The following is a 20,253-nucleotide window of genomic DNA, read 5'->3' on the forward strand; positions in this document are numbered from 1 at the left end:
ACAATGATGTGGGAAAATACCCGAACAAAGCTGAATACCATACATAGATAGATATAGATATAGATATAGATATAGATATAGATATAGATATAGATATAGATATAGATATAGATATAGATATAGATATAGATATAGATATAGATATAGATATAGATATAGATATAGATTGTAGAGACCAGAATTGAATGCCCTATTATTCCAATCCTTTCCATCCATTATCCGGGTAGCTTCGGTCTGATCCAGGGCAACAGCAGACCAGCTCCCTAGCTTTCCCAGAATTAAGGGATAGGGACTTTTAATGCAAGCGAGGGGAGCAACAGCTGGGAACGGGTCTCTCCTTTTCCCGCCTGGCTCCACCCCTCCCCCGAAGGAAAGGCTGCCAATGCGCGGGGAGGGGGCCGGGAGGAGGAGTGCTTGCGGTTGAGCGTGTGGCTGGACTGGGGTGGGGGGGAGGAGGATCGCCTTCCAGGTAGACGGCTACAAATTGTCTGCTTGGAATTGTTTAGGTCGCGGCCGCGTTTCCTCTGTTGGCTGATTGACAGCCCGCGCCTGGCTATATAAAGCGGGCGAGCGAAAAGGCTGGGGAGTCACTTCAAAGGCATCCATCCCAGCGGCTGCTTGTTCCAGTGCACCCGGCCGAAGGACAGTGCTTGGAGGGAGCCGGGCTTCGCGCTTCCGTGCAACGGCCGGACACGTTGGTCTCTTGGGTCTTGGATTGGGCAGCAGTTACACCCCCGCAGGTTCGTGGGAACGTTCCTGGGCAGGTAGGACTTTGGAAGCCAATTGCTTCTCGGAGAGGCGCACAGGAGGGAGCAGGAAAAAAAAAAAAGACTTCAGAAAGTTTCCTCGTCGGGAAACACCGACACGTGGCTTTGGCTAAGAGTCTCTTCCTTCCTCTGTCTGCCTCAACGAAACTCCGGGAGGTTGTAACGCGCGTGTTGGAGGAAGACAAAAAGTTCTTAGGTTCCGACAGGCATCTCTCGTGCATCTAATTCACCAAGCAACTGTTTCGGTTCCTGTCTATTCCGATGCAATTCTTTGGGACCTGTCCCAGGGATATTGGGCCAGAATTAAAGTTTCCGTCTGTGTCCAGATCCCTTTCCCCACCCCTCTCACCCCTAGTACGCCGACTTTCTAATGTTATTAGCGCAGACACTTAGCTTGGTAGTAAGAATGCATGCCTTCCCTAACACCTCTTGTAAAAACGAGCGAGCTTTTCAATTGAGATTTTTTAAAAAATCTATCCTTTTTTTTTGGAAATCTATCTTTAGAAGTCATTAAAACACACACGCGCGCGCGCGCACACAAATCCAGCGCTGGGGCGTTTTTCTTGCCACACGTCCTTTTAGATGGGAGGAAATGGGGGGCTATATGCAGGAGGAGGTAGTTGTGGGGAGGTCTCCTACCCCAAACTGGCGCATTAAGTCTTTGGTCAGAACTGTCCGGTATCTGGTGCTGCGTGTGCAGAAGTACGCAAGGCAAGTAGACAAGGCTATACGTGTCTCCCTCCCGAGTCCGAAGTGTGTTTATGAAGGGAAGAAAGCTGCGTTCTCCACCCAACACAAAGCCACAAGAGCATCTTCGGGTCACAGCCTCTGAAACAAAAATATAAAAATAATCCCCCGCGGTAGTTCGGTATAAGAATTTCCATTTATTCTATGGTCGTTTCTATCTTGGGAGGGGGACTTGATAGTTTTCCGATGGACTTTTCAGGAATTGCTGCTGAAACATTAGCAAAGTTGATAGCGTTCAGATGGACTTTCAGCACAACCTTTCTCTTTATTGCTGGTTTCCTAAAGACAAATCCATGGTCCATAAGCCTTCCTCTCAAAGTATAATCCGGGTACAGTGTAAAATGCAACCTTTGCAGGAACTTGTATCTATATTGCATATTTGAATAGATGTAAAAACAATATTAAATCTCCCAATTGGCTGAAATAGTGCTTAACTTCATCTTGTACGGGGATTATACTTGTAGTGTATGTGTGTATGTATGTTAATATGCCGTTTTCTCTGTTTGTCAACGGACGTTGTGTAGCTTTCCATGTTTGTCCTATCAACATTTTTGACTTGGGAATTTATTTTTAACTGGCTCTGAATTTTCCTGCTTTGATGTGGAATAAACACCCAGTTGTGAGCTATATAGTACAATCTTAAACAGAAGTATTAAATTTATGTTCTACTTTAAAAAAAAACCACAAAACCCTGCAGATCATATTAAAATTTCAATGCTGGAGTTAACAGTTTAGTTGTGAAACATTCTGTTAGCAATTAATTATTCAATGAGACTTCCATGAACTCCATATAGGACTGCAGTTGAAAATGTATATTTATGGTTAGATCACAAAATCTAAATATTTTTATGAGTGAAGAATGCTGGGAACATAGAATAGATCAAAATGAAGTGTTTTATGCCGATACAATAGATACTGAGAGAAATAAGCTGTCTGCTATTTCTCCGGTGGTCAGTGTGTGTGTGTGTGTGTGTATATATACTGTATGTATGCATAAGTGTTTGGTATAGGCGAGAGAAATGAGAATTTGTTGCTGAAGCATTAGCACATGATTATATATATACAGTATAATATTATCTCCCTGCTGGAAATACCATTATCTTCTAAGAATGTAACTCTGCAGCTGACCAATAATGGCTTTAAGAGATTCAATAGCTAATAGACAATCCAGCACCCAGACGTCTCACAGAAAACTTTTGAAGGAATTCTGTCCGTATCGTATATCTGCTTCCTTGAATATATTAGGGAGGGTTTTTCCCTGACTACTTTCCTTGCATTTCAAATGAGCCTTTTAACTAATGTCATAATCAAGCCCAGATCAAGTGATTAATTGTGCGTGCATGGCCAAAGTAAACATATCCCATGTAGCAGCAGAGTATTATATATTCCCTATATACAACCATTGAGAAATGTTATATTCTGTCACACAGGGGAATTTTCTTAGCTGGTTTTTTTTGGCGGGGGGGCAGGGGGCGGGGAGATGAGTTAAGTGTTTAAAATTAAAGTGGGTTAAAGAAGCCTCAAAAATGGATGCATCTTGGTTTGTTCCTAGGCATGATGTTCCAGAGGAGTTGGTTACTGGGGCTAATGGTCTATCTAGCTTTGTGGCTTCCATCACAGGCTCAAGGTAGGTCTTTAAATTTCCCTATTGTGTATTGAAGTTCTGCATTGTTTGAACAATTTAAAGCGGACAGAAACTTGAGTAACTATAGCCATGTCTGATGAAACGGAGGCTGCGGTTGTGTGCACATGACTTTGGCTTGCCCTTAAGAGTTCTTACTCAAGTATGCCTTTCCACTGCATGGCTAAAATATGAAGTTGGAATAGGCCTGTCTCAAAAGCTGTGGAGGCAGAGGAGGAGGGGTGGGTGGGTCAAAGAGATGGAGACATGCAGATAAGGAAGCTTTCTCCACTCTTCCCTAACCCCACAGCACAGGCATGATGTAATTCAAAGGAAAATCTGCCCCGTCCACAGGATATTGCCTTCATCTGATCACCAGCTGATAAAGAGTAATTATAACTGTAAACAATAGCACATTTTTGTGTATATATAATAATCACAGTAAACGATATCTGATTATTCCAAGTCCTTGGGAAAGATTTGAGAGATGGACAAAAATGCCAAATCCAGTCTGAACAACTGGCTGACTGGGTGACCAAACCATAATTTTTATTTATTAGATTTCTATTGCCGCCTATTCGCCAGTCCTTGATTTATGACCACAGCTGAGCCCAAACTTTCTATGGCTAAGTTGTTATGTGGGTTTTGCCCCATTTATGACGTCTCTCATCCCAGTTATTAAGTGAATTGCAACAGCTGTTCAGTTAGTAACATAGTTGTTAAGTGAACCTGGCTTCTCCATTGACTTGCTTATTGTACCCTATGGCTATTATTAAGTGTTGTGCCTGATGATTCTTGATGAATGTATGCATTTTTTATTTTATGTACACTTGAGAGCCTATGCACCAAGACAAATTCCTTGTGTGTCCAATCACACTTGGCCAATAAAGAATTCTGTTCTATTCTATTTGCTTGTCAGAAGGTCGCAAAAGGTGATCACATGACTCCAGGACACTGCAACTGTCAAAAATACATGCCAGTTGCCAAGCACCTGAAATTTGATCACATGACCAGGGGGATGCAAAGGTCCCAAAAATGATCGTGTCACTTTTTTCAGGGCCATTGCAACTTCAAACGGCCACTAAACGAATGGTTATAAGTCAAGGACTACCTGTAATTCATTAGACTTGTATGGCACGTGCTGCCTTAGCTAAACTGGTGTCAGAGTTGGGTTTTCCCTCTTCTTCCCACACTTCCCAAGACCAGCCTCAAAGTCTGTAAAATCTACTAAGTTTCTTTTCCTAACTTTGGAGCAGGGGTTTTCAAACTTGACAGCTTTAAGACTTGTGGACTTCAACTCCCAGAATTCATCCTCCAGTCATGTTAGCTCAGGAATTCTGGGAGTTGAAGTCCACAAGTCTTAAACTTGCCAAATTTGAAGACCCTTGCTTTGGAGGGAAATGTGGTTGCTGCAGTGGCTTGCGAGGAGTCCATAGAGGCAGAGTAGAGACTGATTGCTGTCATGCTGATGCATTTTTCTGCCAGCTGAAAAACTGATAGAGGGCACTTCAATTTGGCACTGGGCAAAGGCCCAATGTTTAAAACAGGGAACAAACCTAGGTCAAACAGGGAACAAACCTAGGTCAAACCTAGGTCAAACAGGGCACGAGGCTTTAGACATCACATTAATTCGTGATTAAAAGATCGCACCTCTTCTTCTTTCCCTTGAATTATTTGGCTAGTACGTGTATTTATAATTTGATTCTCTCTGAGAATTAAGACTCAGCCAATTGTTTAAAAAAACAGCTCTAAATCTACTGGGGTTACTAGGCATTGCTTATGGGCTGCTCTTCTTTGAGAAGCTCCCGAGGTGTCCTTCGCTTCAACAGATGCTGCAGTGTTGCATCTTTCCTGGCAAGCCAGTAGATTTGGCTTGCATTTTTATTCAGTTTCAATAAGCACATCTTTTTCATATAGTTTAGCAAGAGACAGTAGCAGCTAGACAAAACCACTTCATGCCAAACGGCAGCAATTATTCATAGTAAGTGGGTAAACATTCAAAGCAAGGATGTCAGGCATGTCTTGATGTTACCATGCAGATGGTAAAAATGATATCATGATGATATCATGACATGGGTGAGATATTTAAGCCCCTCCATTCACATGGGAAGATCACGAAGTACGAGTTGTCTGTGGAAATATCCTGGGAGGCAAAGTCCACCTGAAACAATGCAAAGTTACTTTTTCACATGCTGGGAAGACTCACACAGTATCTTATGCCATATGTTTACCATCTACATCTGGACTATTCAGTAAACAAACTATAGTTTAGTGTGTGTTTAATGTGTTTTAAGTCTGGAGCTTGAGATGCAGTATATATGAGTATGAGACTGAGTTAAATGATACCCACTGATTAATTCCCTAATTATTTATCCCATGCGGGCCATTGATAAGAGAAGTAGGATTGTATCAGAAAGCTTTAATGAACATATTTGGTTTAGGTAGATGAAGTTTAAAACAAATAAAACCTTCAGTCTAAATTTTCCAGTCTATAATGTTGAGATATATATGTTCTACCTTATAGTTTTTTTTGTGTGTGAGAATGAATGAGAAAATGGCTGCAAATTGCACTCCAGGTCATCCTTGACTTACAACCATTCCTTTAATGACCATTCAAAGTTACAACAGCCGTGAAAAAGGTGACTCATGACTGTTTTTCATATATATAACCACTGCAGCATCCCCACAGTTGAGTGATCAACATTTGGATGCTTGACAATTGGTTCATATTTATGACGGTTGCAGTGTCTAGGGGTCATGTGATCACCTTTCGCGACCTTCTGACAAGCACAGTCAACGGGGAAGCCAGATTTGCTTAACAACCGTGTTACTAATTTAGCAACTGCTGTGATTCACTTAACAACGGTGGCAAAAATGGGGCAAAACTCACTTAACAACTCTCTTGCTCAGTAATGGGAATGTAGGGTTTAATTGTGGTAGTAAGTTGAGGACAACCTTGTATAACTTTTAAGAGTAATGATAACTAGTCATGCTAAAACTGTATCAGAGTGAAAGATATATTGGACAGGTGATTGGTCATTCCTCTGTTGTAACCATGTCACTGTTTGGTGGTGGCTTTGCAGATGGTGAGAGAGAGGATGGGACCTCTTTTGACTTACTGAAAATCAGCAACATAAACAGAAAGACAATCGGAGCAAAACTATTTCGGGGCAACATTTCTAATGTCCCAGCATATCGCTTCATCCGGTTTGATCGCATCCCTCCGGTTAATTCAGAGCAATTAAGACAGATTATTAAACTGATGCAGCAAAACGAGGGCTTCATACTCACAGTCACCATGAGGCAGGATAGGAATTCCAAGGGGACCATTCTTGCATTGGAAGGTCCTGGCGTCTTTCAGCGACAGTTTGAGATTGTTTCCAATGGTCAAGAAAATACACTTGAACTTTCCTATTGGATTGATGGAGCCTGGAAACGGCATTCGTTGGAAGACGTGGAGTTGGCGGATGTGCAGTGGAAGAATATCACGGTGCAAGTTACAGGAGAAAGCTACAGTATCTATGTTGGTTGTGACCTCGTTGACAGTTTGACCCTGGAAGAACCTTTCTATGAATACCTGAAAGCAGAGAAAAGTAACATGTATGTGGTCAGGGGAGCTACACGAGAGAGCCACTTTCGGGTAGGTATCCTACAAGACAGATGATCTATGAAGTAAAGGACTAACAGTTGAGTGTTATTTATGTCAACTACCACTCATGGAGTCTTTCTCCCAGGGACGATGGCATAAAATGTTGACTTGGAATCTGAAAAGTATGGTAAGTACGCTGGAAGTTGTATTATTTAGATCAGGGGTGTCAAACTCATGTTGTCATGGCATCATCAGGTGATGTATTGGGACTTTTTCCCCCTTTGCTAAACCGGGCAAGGGCGTGGCCAGCACGTAACGCATCCAGCTCATGGGCCGGGAGTTTGACAGCCCTGATTTAGATCAGTTCATGGCATAGTGGTCACTGAAAACTGCAATCATCTCCTCCCCTTCCTTCCTCTCCTCCTCCTCCTCTTTCTCCTCCTCCCAGGGGCAAAGCACTTGATCTATATGCAAACTAGAAGTCACCGTGACTGTCTCAAGATTACTAGTGAGCTTTGGGGAGGAAAGACTAGAGGGGAAGGATCATCTCCATTGTTCACTGCTTCAGTTCAACCTTCTCCATACTAGTGTCCTGGACTAAACTTCCAGAATTCACAGCTTGCATAACCAGAGAAAACAATCCAACTGTGTTACACTTTCTGAAGTAGCATATAAAATAGAAAATGACATATCCAATATTTCTAAATGCTTATCAGATGAGCGAGGAAATAAGGTAAGAGTGGCCAGTTTGACCAAGAATTTCCTGGATTGTATGATATCTTCTTCCAGTCCTTCATGTCTGATCTTTTGAAGCAGAATCAGCTGTCAGTTCACCATTTCCAGGTAGTCCTCATCAAGCCGCAATTGGGATTGTTGCTAAGTTGAAAAAAAAATCACATGACTATGCCAGATTTATGATGTCATTTACATTTCCGTACTTAAATAAATCACTGTGGTCATTAAACAAGACATTACACTACTATAACTTGCAATTTTAGTTCTGTGCTCTCTATTAATTCTACTTGTTGGAACTGGTTGTGAAGCTTGCAAATATTAGTCATGTGGCTGTGGGATGCTGCAATGAACTATGTGAGGATTTCTTGCAAAGCTATTTTTTTCAACCATCGCAAGTTCAAAGGGTTGCTAAACAAGTCAGTTGATAAACAAGAACTACATATTCAGAAAGCTCTAGAGTTGCTTTTCTTTCTCTGTACTGGTATCGGAGAAGTAATGGCTGTCCAAATATAATTAGACTTCCATTCTATCCTCTTATGCTGATTCATGTTAAGGGGACTTAATATATTACCATCTCAAGGGTCTTAAATTCTTTAATTAAACCTAAATTAGTTTCTCCAGCACTGAGAACTTAATAATGAGCTCCATTTCCTACACACTTATACTTTTAACTGCACAATATTTTGAAATACTCCTCATGCAATTAACTAAAATGTCAACCAGATGAATTTCTGAAAATCCATTAGCTTGTGTAGAATGTCTTTAGTGAACATAAAATAGCTTTTTAAAAACTGTTGAGGATTGCTGATCACATGTTGCATGACACCAGGAAGGGGGGAAAGGCAACTTTAGAATTTGGAGCTAAGTAGGAGCTATTGAAACAATAGCTTGCAAGGATTCCTTTGTTTCTTTGAATTATGGTATCATCTTAGAGAAGCACTTAAGACAGAGTTGTCTTAAGGGGCAATGGGTGGCATATAAATTTAATAAAATAAGGGCTGCTCAACTAGGGATTCTCTTTTGCAAAACATGAGTCCAGTATACCCATCTGTAATTTATCTATTTCTGACTTATTATCTTTGCTTATCAAGAACTTGGGGCAATATAAACAAAGAAATTAAGTCATACATACAAGGATTTAACAGCACATATCCACAGTCAAGACACTATTGTAAAAAAAACCAACACCCATAAATAAGATAAAATTGGTTTTGTTGCCTGTGCCAAAAGAAGCAGTTAAAGAACTTAGTAGGCATTTTTGTGGAGGCAAAAGCTGCTCCAGATTTCAATCCAATGAAAAATTGAAATCTTATTCTGTCTTTCAATCCATAGTATTTCTTTGGCCCAGCATTTATTTGTAAATAATTGATCGTACTAGTTTGATTTTAAATAAGAAACAATCAGTTGGACTTTAAAAGTTGTGGGGGAGGAATATAAATATTTATTTAATAAATTTATAGGCCATCCTTCTCACCCCCATGACTCTGGGCAGCTAATAATAGTCCAGTGGGCCACATTTTTTAAGAAGCAAGTCCCAATGAGTTGAATAGAACACAAAAATTTTTACCTAAAGGACTGTAATCTTAGTAATTCATAGCATTTCTATACTGTGGGAATTGGCCTATAGAGCATCTCTTCCTGGGGTGTGTGCTAATTGACGGATTAGCAACAATTGATGGATACAGATGCTAACAGCTGTATTTTTTTCCACCACAACACTAGATCTACCCAAACTTTCGAAAGATGTTGAATTACACATTCATTCCATGTTAGTCACACTGAGGAGGAGACATGTATATCTTTTTTCGTCAGTCTGCATCTGAAAGGGGAAAAAGGAAAATTAGAAATGGCTTTCCTACTCTCTAGAATATGAGTAACGAATCTGTAGCCTTCCAGATGTCCTTGGATTTAAACTTTTATTACTCAGATCACTTGTTGGGCTGTAGATACCTTATTGCACTAATGAAGGGTGCAGATTGGAGGTGAATCTTCCATGTCTATTTTGTTCTGCTCTTTTCTTAGCTCTAAAAACAGATGGAAAAGTAGTTAACCTACTTAGATCTCAACTATTCCCCAGGAATAGAATGTAATTGGGTAAACACACATTATTAATTTACAACTTAGATTGCAAATCCATCTAGAAGAAAGCATGACTAAAACCATCAAAGATAACTTCTTACTAACCTCTTCCCAAGGAATTCTGGAAACTATGATTTCATGAGGTTGGTAAAGACTGTGATCAGATTGATATTAGAAAATATTCTGCATCATCCCAGGATATGGGTGTTAGAAGCCAATATGAACCAACTTCTATATTATGAATGTTGTCATATTACTCTATAGCAGGGGTGTCAAACTCAAGGCCCACAGGCTGGATCCCACCTGTGGGATGCTTAGATCTGGCCTGCAGGGTCATCCTGGAAACAGTGAGAGGCCAGTCCGTGGTGCCTCTGCCAGCAAAAAGGGAGCTCGGGAGGGCTGTGTGTGGCCCTCCCAAGCTCCGTTTTCTTTGGCAACAGGTTGCAGGAGGCCGTCACAGCCAGAAATGGAGTTTGGTAGCCTGTTTTTGCTGACAGAGTGCTTGGGCTGCCACAGGCATCCCAACACGATTGATGTTGAGCTGTCCATACGCACCTTGGCCATACCCACCCTGGTCCCCCAAAGTCAAACACAACCCTGATGTGGCCCTCAGTGAAATCAAATTTGATACCCCTGTTCCATAGCACAGAGTACTTTTTATCACCTTTCCCCCATGGAATTCCATCATCTTATCATGATTTGTTTGTGATCCAGTGATCTAGATTACACCGAGAAATAATCATTTGACCAAGATCGTCTGATAAAGTCCACATTAAGAAAGTCTTTAAATATTCTAATTCTAATTGTTTATTTCTCCTTTATTACTGTGTTTATGTATCATCACGAATATTAGAATTTTTGAAAATGTGTTATAAAGACAGCTGGGGGAATATTAACTCTGTGTCAAAGAAGCACCTCTTTACTCATGAAGCAATGTATTTGAGAAACATTTTTACCATAATAAAGGTTGCATTTGTTCATCTATTCATTGTTAAATTCAGTTAAAAAAAAACAGGCAACAACAAAATATCCCTAAAATATATGATAATAATGAAAAATATTTCTGTCTGTTTCCAGGGTCTCTTACAAAATCTTTATCTGGTTTTTGGAACTACAGTAGAGGATGTTTTGCGCAATAAAGGATGCCAGAGAAGTCAATCAGGTAAGAAGAAGATGTGGTATTATTAATTCAGGATTTATGCACCTTTTTCTTCTCTATTAGGCTGAATCCAAAAAACAGTATAATAAGAGGTAAAAGGGGGCGGGGGATGGAAGTGTGTATGAATAAAATGAAAAGTTTAGTATAGTTGATAATAAAATTAAGCATGAGCTGTTCTGTTTGCTATACTTCTCACTACAACTCCTACCAACCATGGGCTTTTGCATTTATTTATTTATTTATTTATTTGTTTGTTTATTTATTTATTTATTATCTTACCTTTATTATTTTTATAATTAACTTAAGATGGTGAACATACCTATTACACCTTCCTCCTTCCATTTTCCCCACAACAACAACTTGGCTGAGTTTGACAGGTCCAAAGTCTCCCAGTCGGATTTCACACCTATAAAGAAAATTTATTTTTCTTTTTATCTTTTGTGTTATAATTATGTAAGTAGTAAAGTGGCGAGTCAATTTTTTAAAAAAATTTATACCTCCTAAATATAATACCACATATCTCAGGAAGAATGAGCTGCAGGTTTTAGAAACCTTGTTTTCCAACTCAGTACTTCATTGATTGATTGATTTTAGTCAATCCTATCTCCCAAATTCTAGTTTTCAAAAGAAGTAAGTAGGATTGATAAACTTTCCCTTTCTAAATATTCTCAATGTTGTTGGATTCCAATTCCTATCCACCAAAGCTAGTGTGTCAAGAAATCAGGGGTGAAAAAAACCCTGAAAAGTCATAAGCAATTATCCCATGTAAAATAGAACTGGCAACTGACTGAATATTAAAATGTACCTTAAAATCAGTGTACATACACCCAATATGTAATAAGTTGGCATGTGATCTAGGGTCCATCTGATATCTTTAAAAGTTTAGATTTTGTATTAAATACCATTAAAACAAAATTGAATAGAGATGACATCTCACGAAGATATCATTTACTTGGAATATACTGTATTTTTGCATTAAGAGCCAAAGACAAAGAAATATGAAATAGCCTTATCTAAGTACATATAAAAATCTTATTAAATGGACCCTTTAGAATTATCTTATGCAAATGATCAGAAGGAGATTCTGATATTGCTTTTTCCTGGATGTCAATTGCCCACAGGATTTTGTTTTGTTTTGTTACTGTTTGGGCTGCCTTTGGATCCATTATGATGATTGCAATCTTAATATGCTTGGTCAAAACCCATTGAGGTTGATGTCATAATCTCACATTAATTATGTTGGATGTGGACAGCCTATTATACTTTTCTGTCAACATGGTAGGAAGATGTCATTTTATTCCATCAAGTTGAGACTTAAGCATATACTGTACCACTTCCTGATCAATTTTCCATTATGCAATGTTGCATTTTTAGGGTTTCTAGTCTGAAGTCTTAAAATAGCCAAGTAATTCAAATTTCTCAGTGCTGGGAAGAATTCATAATAGACTTTGGAAGAGCATTTAGTTAGCTGTTGACACCACAATTAAATTGATTAGTATCATTAGCAGTAAGCGTTTCCTCTGCCAAACAGTTTTTCTTTGATGAAAGTTGTATTTCGGATTATTCACAGATCAAATATCCATTTTCCTCCTATTTAGCCACACTGGCACTGTGCTATTATTATATTTACATTCTGATTTTCTGATTTTCACTACTATAACTAAGCATAACATGGTCGTGTCAGTCTGTTGCCTTTTCTCTACAATTACAATCTAGAAGTAATGCAATTGAAGAAATACCAGGGGATTTCTGATCATTTTAAACAGCAACTTCTAGAGGGCAATAGCAATAACCTTTGTTATTGCCTTAGTTCTTATAATTTGCCCTTTGCTTAAGAAAGATACCATTAGATGTCTAGACATGGAACATGGCTTAAAAGTTTATGAAATAAAAATAATTAATTAAAATATTCTGAAACAAGAGTTCTAGGAATGCTGTTTTAACTTCTCTTTATTAAGATAGGTAATGCTAAAATGGAATGGAATGTACATGTGTTAAATTTTTCAGACCATTCAAAAAATTAGACATATACAAACAACAACACAAACAATGGGCTTCCAAATTTGTTTCAAGGGAAGTGATTGTGTAGAGTACAGAAATATTTTTTTGGGAAGGAGATGCAATGGCAAGGAAACAGTTATCAACTAAATGTTCGAAGAATAATTCTGTGGAAAGAGGATCAGCTGAAGGATGGATTGTGCAGTGGATTGTTCTTTATTAGATTTGATCAATTCAAGAAAGACATGGGGATCAATGTCTATTAGCCTTGATGGCAAGGTGGTTACCTCTGAAGGCCCTCTGCTGAGAAGACTAGTGGGCTTCCTTATGCTGTTTTGGTTGACCATTGTGAGAACAGATAGCTGGATAAAATGGGCCAGGTGACTGCTTATGTTTTTATGCTAAGAACCTGGTATGGGCCATACCAAAGATACTGTGGTTGCAACAATCTTGCATGGAGCAGGAGATTGGCTCTGTGATCACAAAGGCTGTTTGTTCTCAAGTCTAAAATTCTTGACTCGTAGTCATATTGAGAACAAGTCTCTTCCCTTGTAACTTTCAAACTTATGCCAAGAATCTGGAATTTAGGACTTGTGTCTCTGAATTTATTTATTTATTTTTTTAAAAAAACCTGCATTTGTTCTTTTAGCAAAAGTGCTGCCAAGAAGCATTGTACCAGCATTAGGCATGCTCTGACAGAAATGTGCAGTTTTCTGCCAACTCAGTTTAGAAAGACTGTTGTCTATCCAAAGGGAGTGAAATATACATTGAAATAGTAACACTTAGGGAATCTTCATTTCTTCAATTTTGTGGAGTGGAAAATAGGGTTTATAGGATAAAAGAAGAGCAGAAAATCCACACAATGCAATCCTAGACCTGTTCTGTCAAGATTACTCTGTGCTTTTGTTAGGGAGGTTTTCAGTACACTTAACAGTCCCCACCCTTAATCTTATTTTTTGTGCCTCGAAAGAGCCAAAGATGGCAAGGATCAATCAGGGCAAAATGTGGGAACAGATTTCTCTTCTCGTGGTGGAGGGTACTCTTTCAAGCCCTTGAAATATGTTTCAGAAGACTCTTCATCCTGTCTCCCCATCCATTTGATTTTCAAAGAGCCTAGTAAACTGCAGGAAGAGAATGGCAGCCCCATTTTCCATCCCATTTACCTTCCATTCTCTCAGCCTGATCAATGAGAGATCAGTGGTGAGTTTGCTCTTCTCCATAGCCCACAACTGTATTTGATGTTCCTGGCTGGAACATCAAAAGATTTTGGAATCCAATCCAAATGATTGCACTACCATGGTAATTATGCCAACTTCAAAATTGGGGCCAACTTTCCATACCACATTAATCTCATTGGTGGTATCATAATTTCTTGATCTCTCTTCCAAGAGTGTCTGCAGGGTATAATCAAAGACAAGATGATGGCTTTGGCCACACCTTGTGGACACCCAGCTCCCATCCTTTCATCACAAAAGAGGGTACAATTGGACAATGCAGAATTATTTTCCTAAAGCCACATGCCTGCTACTCACCTTTGTTCAGTGATGCTAAGAAATGTCTCCAATAATTATCAAAAATCAAAGTTTGTTCAAGCAAGTTGTTTGGTCTTTTAAAAGTCCTTACAAAGGATGATTATGGTATCTTTAATGTCTGTGCTTTAGCATTCCTCCTGTGCAGTCATTTCTGAAGGAAAATGATTAAGACTCAAACATTTATTTTAACTACATTACTTCTTTGCTCCATTTTTAAAATAAAATTCTGCCAGGAACCAAAATATTGAAAAGACTTCAGGAGTTATTTCAGAAGGGCAATGTTGTGTATGATGCATGTTATGACTGTAACTGAATTACACAAATTTAACAGCTATCTGTGGTATTTCTAAAGAACTTTTCCATTACCTTCTGAGATAGGAGAGGATACTTCTGAAATTTGGGATCTAAACTGTGGAAAGCAATAATTAAAAAGAGCTGGTATCCAACCTCTTTTCTCCCTTTGACATAATTTGAATTGAACCTGTTCCAGAAGACATCCTTTTGAAATCATTCTAATGCATTAATGTATAATTTTAATCAAAGGTTATAATCAGTGGGAAACGGTTTGGGGTATATGCATTCTCATGTTGTTTTCTTTCTTTGCAGCTGAAGTGAACACTATTAATGAGAACACAGAGATCTTGCATCTCGGTCCTTCAATCATGACAGAGTATGTTGGAGAAAACACAGAGAAGAAAGCAGAATTCTGTGATCGGTCTTGTGAAGAGCTTGGGTCTATGTTTGCTGAACTCCATGGACTACGAGTTGTTATCAACAGCTTGTCTGATAAATTGAAAAGTGTGGTAGGTAACTCCAGTCATTCCTGTTCTGCGTGGTTTCCAAGCCTTGGGTTTCCAGGATATAGTTGGATTACAGTTCCAGAAATGGGTGGTGGAAATTCTAGTCTACCTTCTGGGTTCACATGACTAAAAACTTTCAATAAGTATGAGGTTCCTGTCTGTCTGTATCATACAAATGCACTTATTTATTTAAAACACTGATAAAGATCACTGAGAATATCCCGAGGTTTGTGCTTGATATTCAACTAGCATTCATGATTAGAATTCCAAAGCACAGGTCCTTTCCTATCCTTAAACCAGAATACATAATACCTAAAAAGTCCCTCTTTGCTGATTCTAAGCTGTAGACTATGTAACATATTGTCTAATGAATGCGTCATGCTTTTCACTGTAGACTGGTTCCAGACTTGGTCAGACTTGAATTCAATTCACTGAAATCAACATAATAACTTACTCCACAATTTTCTATGAGTTTAGCAACATGTAAATTAAATAGCCAAAATACCCAGACCTTTTTTCTTTCCTGTCTTTCATTCAATCAGTCATGTCAAAGTCTAGGAAGCTGTCTTGCCTAGTCTCTGCAGTTTCCTTGGCAAGATTTTTCAGAAGTGGTTTGCCATTGCTTAATTCTTAAGGCTGAGAGAAAGTGATTGACCCAAGGTCACCTAGCTGATTTCGTGCCCAAGGCAGGACTAGAACTCACAGGCTTCCCCAGTTTTCTAGCCTGATGCCTTAACCACTATACCAAATTGGCTCTCAAGCCAACATGAGGGTGGCTGAATTGGATGTGGGTTTGTATGTGTCTGTAATGGAATTACAAACGAAAGATGATTGGAAGAACGGTTTTCATTGGATTTGGCATATTGAAATGACTTAGAATTATTATTATTTTTTCTTGTTTTTGCTTGGTCCTGTTGGAATTTGGTGAGACGCAGTTTAGTTCCTGTTTGCCTTGATTCTTATCTGTTCTTTTTTTGAGCTCTTCTGCTGGCCTATTTCTCTATTCATTTGGCATATACTTTGGAAACAGTTGATAGGAAAGTATTTCAGCTGTCAAATGTTTCAAAATGGTTCCATCTTTTTAGTTAAGATTATAGCCAACTCTGAGCTATTAATTAAAACCGCACATTTTTATTTGCTTGCTTGTTGACTTATTTCTTCTTTTCCTCTCATATCAGAAACTGTCTTGCTCTGCCTTGTTGCTCTAATAGCAACTCTTTGAAGTAGATGAAAATGACTCAGGTCATCCACTTAGTTTCTGTGGCTGAAAGTGGACTTCCAGTTGGACCTCCCCAGTCCTCTTCCAGGACCTGAAGGGCCACACCACACTAACTCTCACCACACACTTGAAATAGATCTGAAGTGGTCTAATGTGTATTAGATGAGTGCAATCCAATATTGAATAAAATTCTACTGGAGGAATAGTTTTTCCACAAGAACGTATTGCTATCTGCATAAGCTTGGCAGACATGAATTTTAATATTAATTCATATTTGTACCCAAAAATATGGCAATTGAATTATTTGCTTCCTTTTGGGTACAAATAATGTCCTTTCTAAGTATTCTGCATTTTTAAACTAACTGCAGAAGTTTCACATTTGTTTGTTTATGGTGTATTCACTTATAATGGTTTGTCCTTTTATTGTACAGTCAGAGGAGAATAACAAAATTGTATCAGAATTGCTTGGTCCCAATAAAACACTGAAGAACCAGACTGCTTGCTGGCAAGATGGCCGTGAATTTGCAAATAGCTCACATTGGGTTGTGGACAGCTGTACAAAATGTAGCTGTCAGGTAAGCCTTTTAAGACTCTTTTCATACTATACACTGTTTCCTTATCTCAGTCATGATATGATTTTAAAGTCTGCCTTGATGTTCAGGATGAATTAAAAACCATCAAAAGACAGTCTTAATAAACTTCCATTTCTGTTGCTTATATAATTGGATTTTGATCTAAACTGTTATTTCCACACACAGGCAAAGGAATGTAAAAGGAATGATAAGGAATTCAATTGATGTATTTTTTTTAAAAAATAACATGACAAACTATTATAGCGTGCCAATGTAGGATCTTGAGCAACAATTGTTAATAGGGTAAAGATAGTCTGTAATTCTAAGTATGCTAACCATGCTCTAAATTCCATTGCATATAATGTAGCCAATTTCAAATTTGATATTTAGCTGATGGAATGATAGATTGTTGTTTTAAACCTTAATCAAACACTAAGGTACCATGAACAGGAACTTATTTATGGGACAACCTGTCCCAATTATACCTGCCCATCTTATTAGATCAAGCAGAAGAGGCATGTTATGAGGCCCGTAGAGAGCCTTTCCTGTTATTGCATCTGCTATATGGAACATCATCCACCTGTTACTCAGGTTGGCCCCAACAATAGCTGGGCTTAGAAGTTGGGTTGCCATTACTCATGAGATGGTTATTCAAATCATAGTTTTATTGTCTTTTTTAAACTGTGGCTGCTGGTTGTGTATTTTATTTTCATTGTGGTTGTGCTTTTAACTTGTTAGCCACCCAGAGGCACTATGGTGAGATGAGCTGTCATATAAATTGAATTCAGTAAACAAACAAATGGGAATTTATCACAGGGAGTAAAATGTTTAGTTATAAAATGGTGGTGAGTTCATAATCCAGGCCATGTGAAATTCTTTGAAGAATAATTGTAATAGATCCCAGTCTTAGGCCACTGGAATTACAGAGCATCTTAATGTTACTATGGTAAGATTAGCCAAATAGGGTTATTTCTTGCTAGACTGTTTTCCTTTATATCCTCCTTTATATTAGGATGAAAACCTTCACAGTGAAGACCATCTCCTAACTCTCCTTATACTCTTCACCTTTTAGTAACCCAGCTCCTCCTTCTTTCCACAACACCCTCATGCTATAGAAGTGATGGAATCTGGTATCAACAAATGCTTCTTTATACTTGGGGCAATTACTATTATTGATGAAACACTTCAGATTTTAGTTTTATCATGCCTCCGTACTACGGTAGTAAACATAGAAGTAGATCCCATTGCTCAGAAGCTCCAAAGTGAGGACGAAAGGAAACATTTTGTCTTCTTAGACTTCTTATAGTGGGCAGGCTGTGAAATTTTGTTTGCCATCTTCAGTGGCCTAATGTGCAACAGGGTCTTCACTTATAGAACATCCACTATGGAAAATGGTACTTTGGGAACTGATAAGAAGAGCATGTATACGTTAGACCCAAGCCCAGAGATGAGACAGTGAGATCCAATCAAGTTCCACCCTTTATTTGCTTACACCTAATGGACAGAATCTTGCCAAATTAAAGCTATAACCTTATAACCTACTATATGCATAGTTTCTAGGGCATGACTATCCTGAATCTCTTTCTCTGTTCCTCATCCAACTCATCTAACATGAGTGAGGAGATTTCAAAAAAGCAAGATGGTAGATGCAATTGAAGCCCTACCTCTTTTATACATACATAATATATATATGTGTGTGTGTGTGTGTGTGTGTGTGTGTGTGTGTGTGTATGTGTGTGTGTGTGTGTATGTATGTATGTATGTATATATGTATATGTAAATATATGTAATATGTGTGTGTGTGTGTGTGTGTGTGTGTGTGTGTGTGTGTGTGTGTGTATATATATATATATATATATATATATATATATATATATATATATATATATATAATATAATATACAGTTATATATATATATAGTATTCAGCTTTGTTCGGGTATTTTCCCCACGTCATTATAGTTGTGCTTTTAAAGTTGTAGCAACGTTTCGGCAGAATCTCATCTGCCATCATCAGGCTTCTGTATTGTGTTTGTCTGTGAGTCAGACTTTCACAGCCGTTTCTGTTTTAAATTTGGGGCTTGCCTACTGCTGTGCCAGAATGGTTGTTTTTTTTATCCTGATTGGTTGGGAGTCTTGGTCTTTGTTTATTGGTCTTGGAGTTTGCTGTGTTCTGCTTGTTTGGTGTTTCTAGTATCTTCTGTCTGTTTTGTGGCTTTTTTTGTCTTGATTGGCTGGCAACATTGTGTTTCCTGTATTGGAGGCTTTTATGGATGGCTATCATTTATTAGGAAGCTGGGTTTCATCTGGGTGCCTGGTTGGGGTGTGTTTGAGCTGGAGATATCAGGGGGGGGGTCTGTTTGTGCCCAGGTGTTTGCCTGGCTTGTGGCGTGGAGATTTTTTTGTTTGTGAGTGCAGGCTTCCAAATAATTGACAGTCTGGTGGAATCATCTCTTCTATTCATGCTTTCAGGTCTTTTTTCAATCTTTATGGCTTCTCTGATAACTCTGTAGCTGGGGTCTTCTATAGTGGCTAGGGTTTTGGTACCATTGAAGTTGATGATATGACCTGTGGCTTTCATGTGTTGGACTAGTGAGGAAGTGTGTTCCAGCTTTTTTACTGCATTTTTGTGCTCATCCAAGCGGGTACTAATTCTTCTATTGGTCTGTCCAATGTATGTGGCAGGGCATGATGCGCAGGGGACTTCATATATGCCTTGGTTTTCCAGGTCAATTTTATCTTTGGGGTTTCTTAGGATGGCTGCTATTTTTCTGTCTGTTTTGAAGTCTTGATGTGATGCCTGTGTAGTATCTTACTGATTTTCTCTGTAGTACCTCTTATGTAGGGCAGGACAGCTGTTCCATAGGTCTGTTCATCTTCTAGGTCTCCATTATGTCTCAGTGTGTTTTTGTGGATTGAGCCGGTGATTTTGCTTTTGTGGAAGCCGTTAGCTGTCAGTACTTTAGTCAGGGTGCATAGTTCAGTCTTTATGTGTGTCTTGTCTGCCAGGCGTTTGATTCTGGCGATTAGTGTTTTGGCCACGGTGGTGGGATTGGGCGTTGAGGTAGCGGTTGGTGTGTGTTTTCTTCTGGTATATGATGTGTCCTAGTGTGCCATCTGTTTTTTTTTTTTTTTTTTGTAGATTAGTACATCTAGAAATGGTACTTGTTTGTTTGTTTCTGTTTCCATGGTGAATTTGATTTTGTGTGCTGTTTAGGTGTGTTAGGAAATTGTTTAGGTTTTCTTTTCCATGGGGCCAAATCACAAATGTGTCATCGATGTATCTTAACCATAGTTTGGGTTTGGCTGAATACCATACATGTAAGTACCCGCGAAAACTTAAGAAAACAAATATATATCTATGTCTATGTCTATGTCTATGTCTATGTCTATGTCTATGTCTATGTCTATATCTCTATCTCTATCTCTATCTCTA

General features: G+C 38.7%; 1 protein-coding gene across 2 annotated transcripts in view; it reads left to right on the plus strand.

The window, feature by feature from the left end:
- Window positions 1-587: 587 nt before the first annotated feature.
- Window positions 588-20,253, plus strand: part of THBS2 (thrombospondin 2) — a 56,756-nt gene continuing 37,090 nt past the window's right edge. Inside the window, exons 1-6 of one of the 2 annotated variants that reach the window (XM_026669506.2) lie at window positions 588-764; window positions 3,067-3,141; window positions 6,219-6,775; window positions 10,616-10,700; window positions 14,834-15,030; window positions 16,678-16,821. In XM_026669506.2, coding sequence (XP_026525291.1) covers window positions 3,069-3,141; window positions 6,219-6,775; window positions 10,616-10,700; window positions 14,834-15,030; window positions 16,678-16,821 — 1,056 coding nt within the window. In that variant the 5' untranslated portion in view covers window positions 588-764; window positions 3,067-3,068. The remainder of the gene's footprint in view (window positions 765-3,066; window positions 3,142-6,218; window positions 6,776-10,615; window positions 10,701-14,833; window positions 15,031-16,677; window positions 16,822-20,253) is intronic. The other variant, XM_026669507.2, reaches the window with a different exon arrangement.

Source organism: Notechis scutatus, chromosome 1, assembly GCF_049901735.1.
Source record: "Notechis scutatus isolate UNSWTSFEM ecotype Mainland chromosome 1, rNotScu1.2, whole genome shotgun sequence".
Taxonomy (NCBI): Eukaryota; Metazoa; Chordata; class Lepidosauria; order Squamata; family Elapidae; genus Notechis; species Notechis scutatus.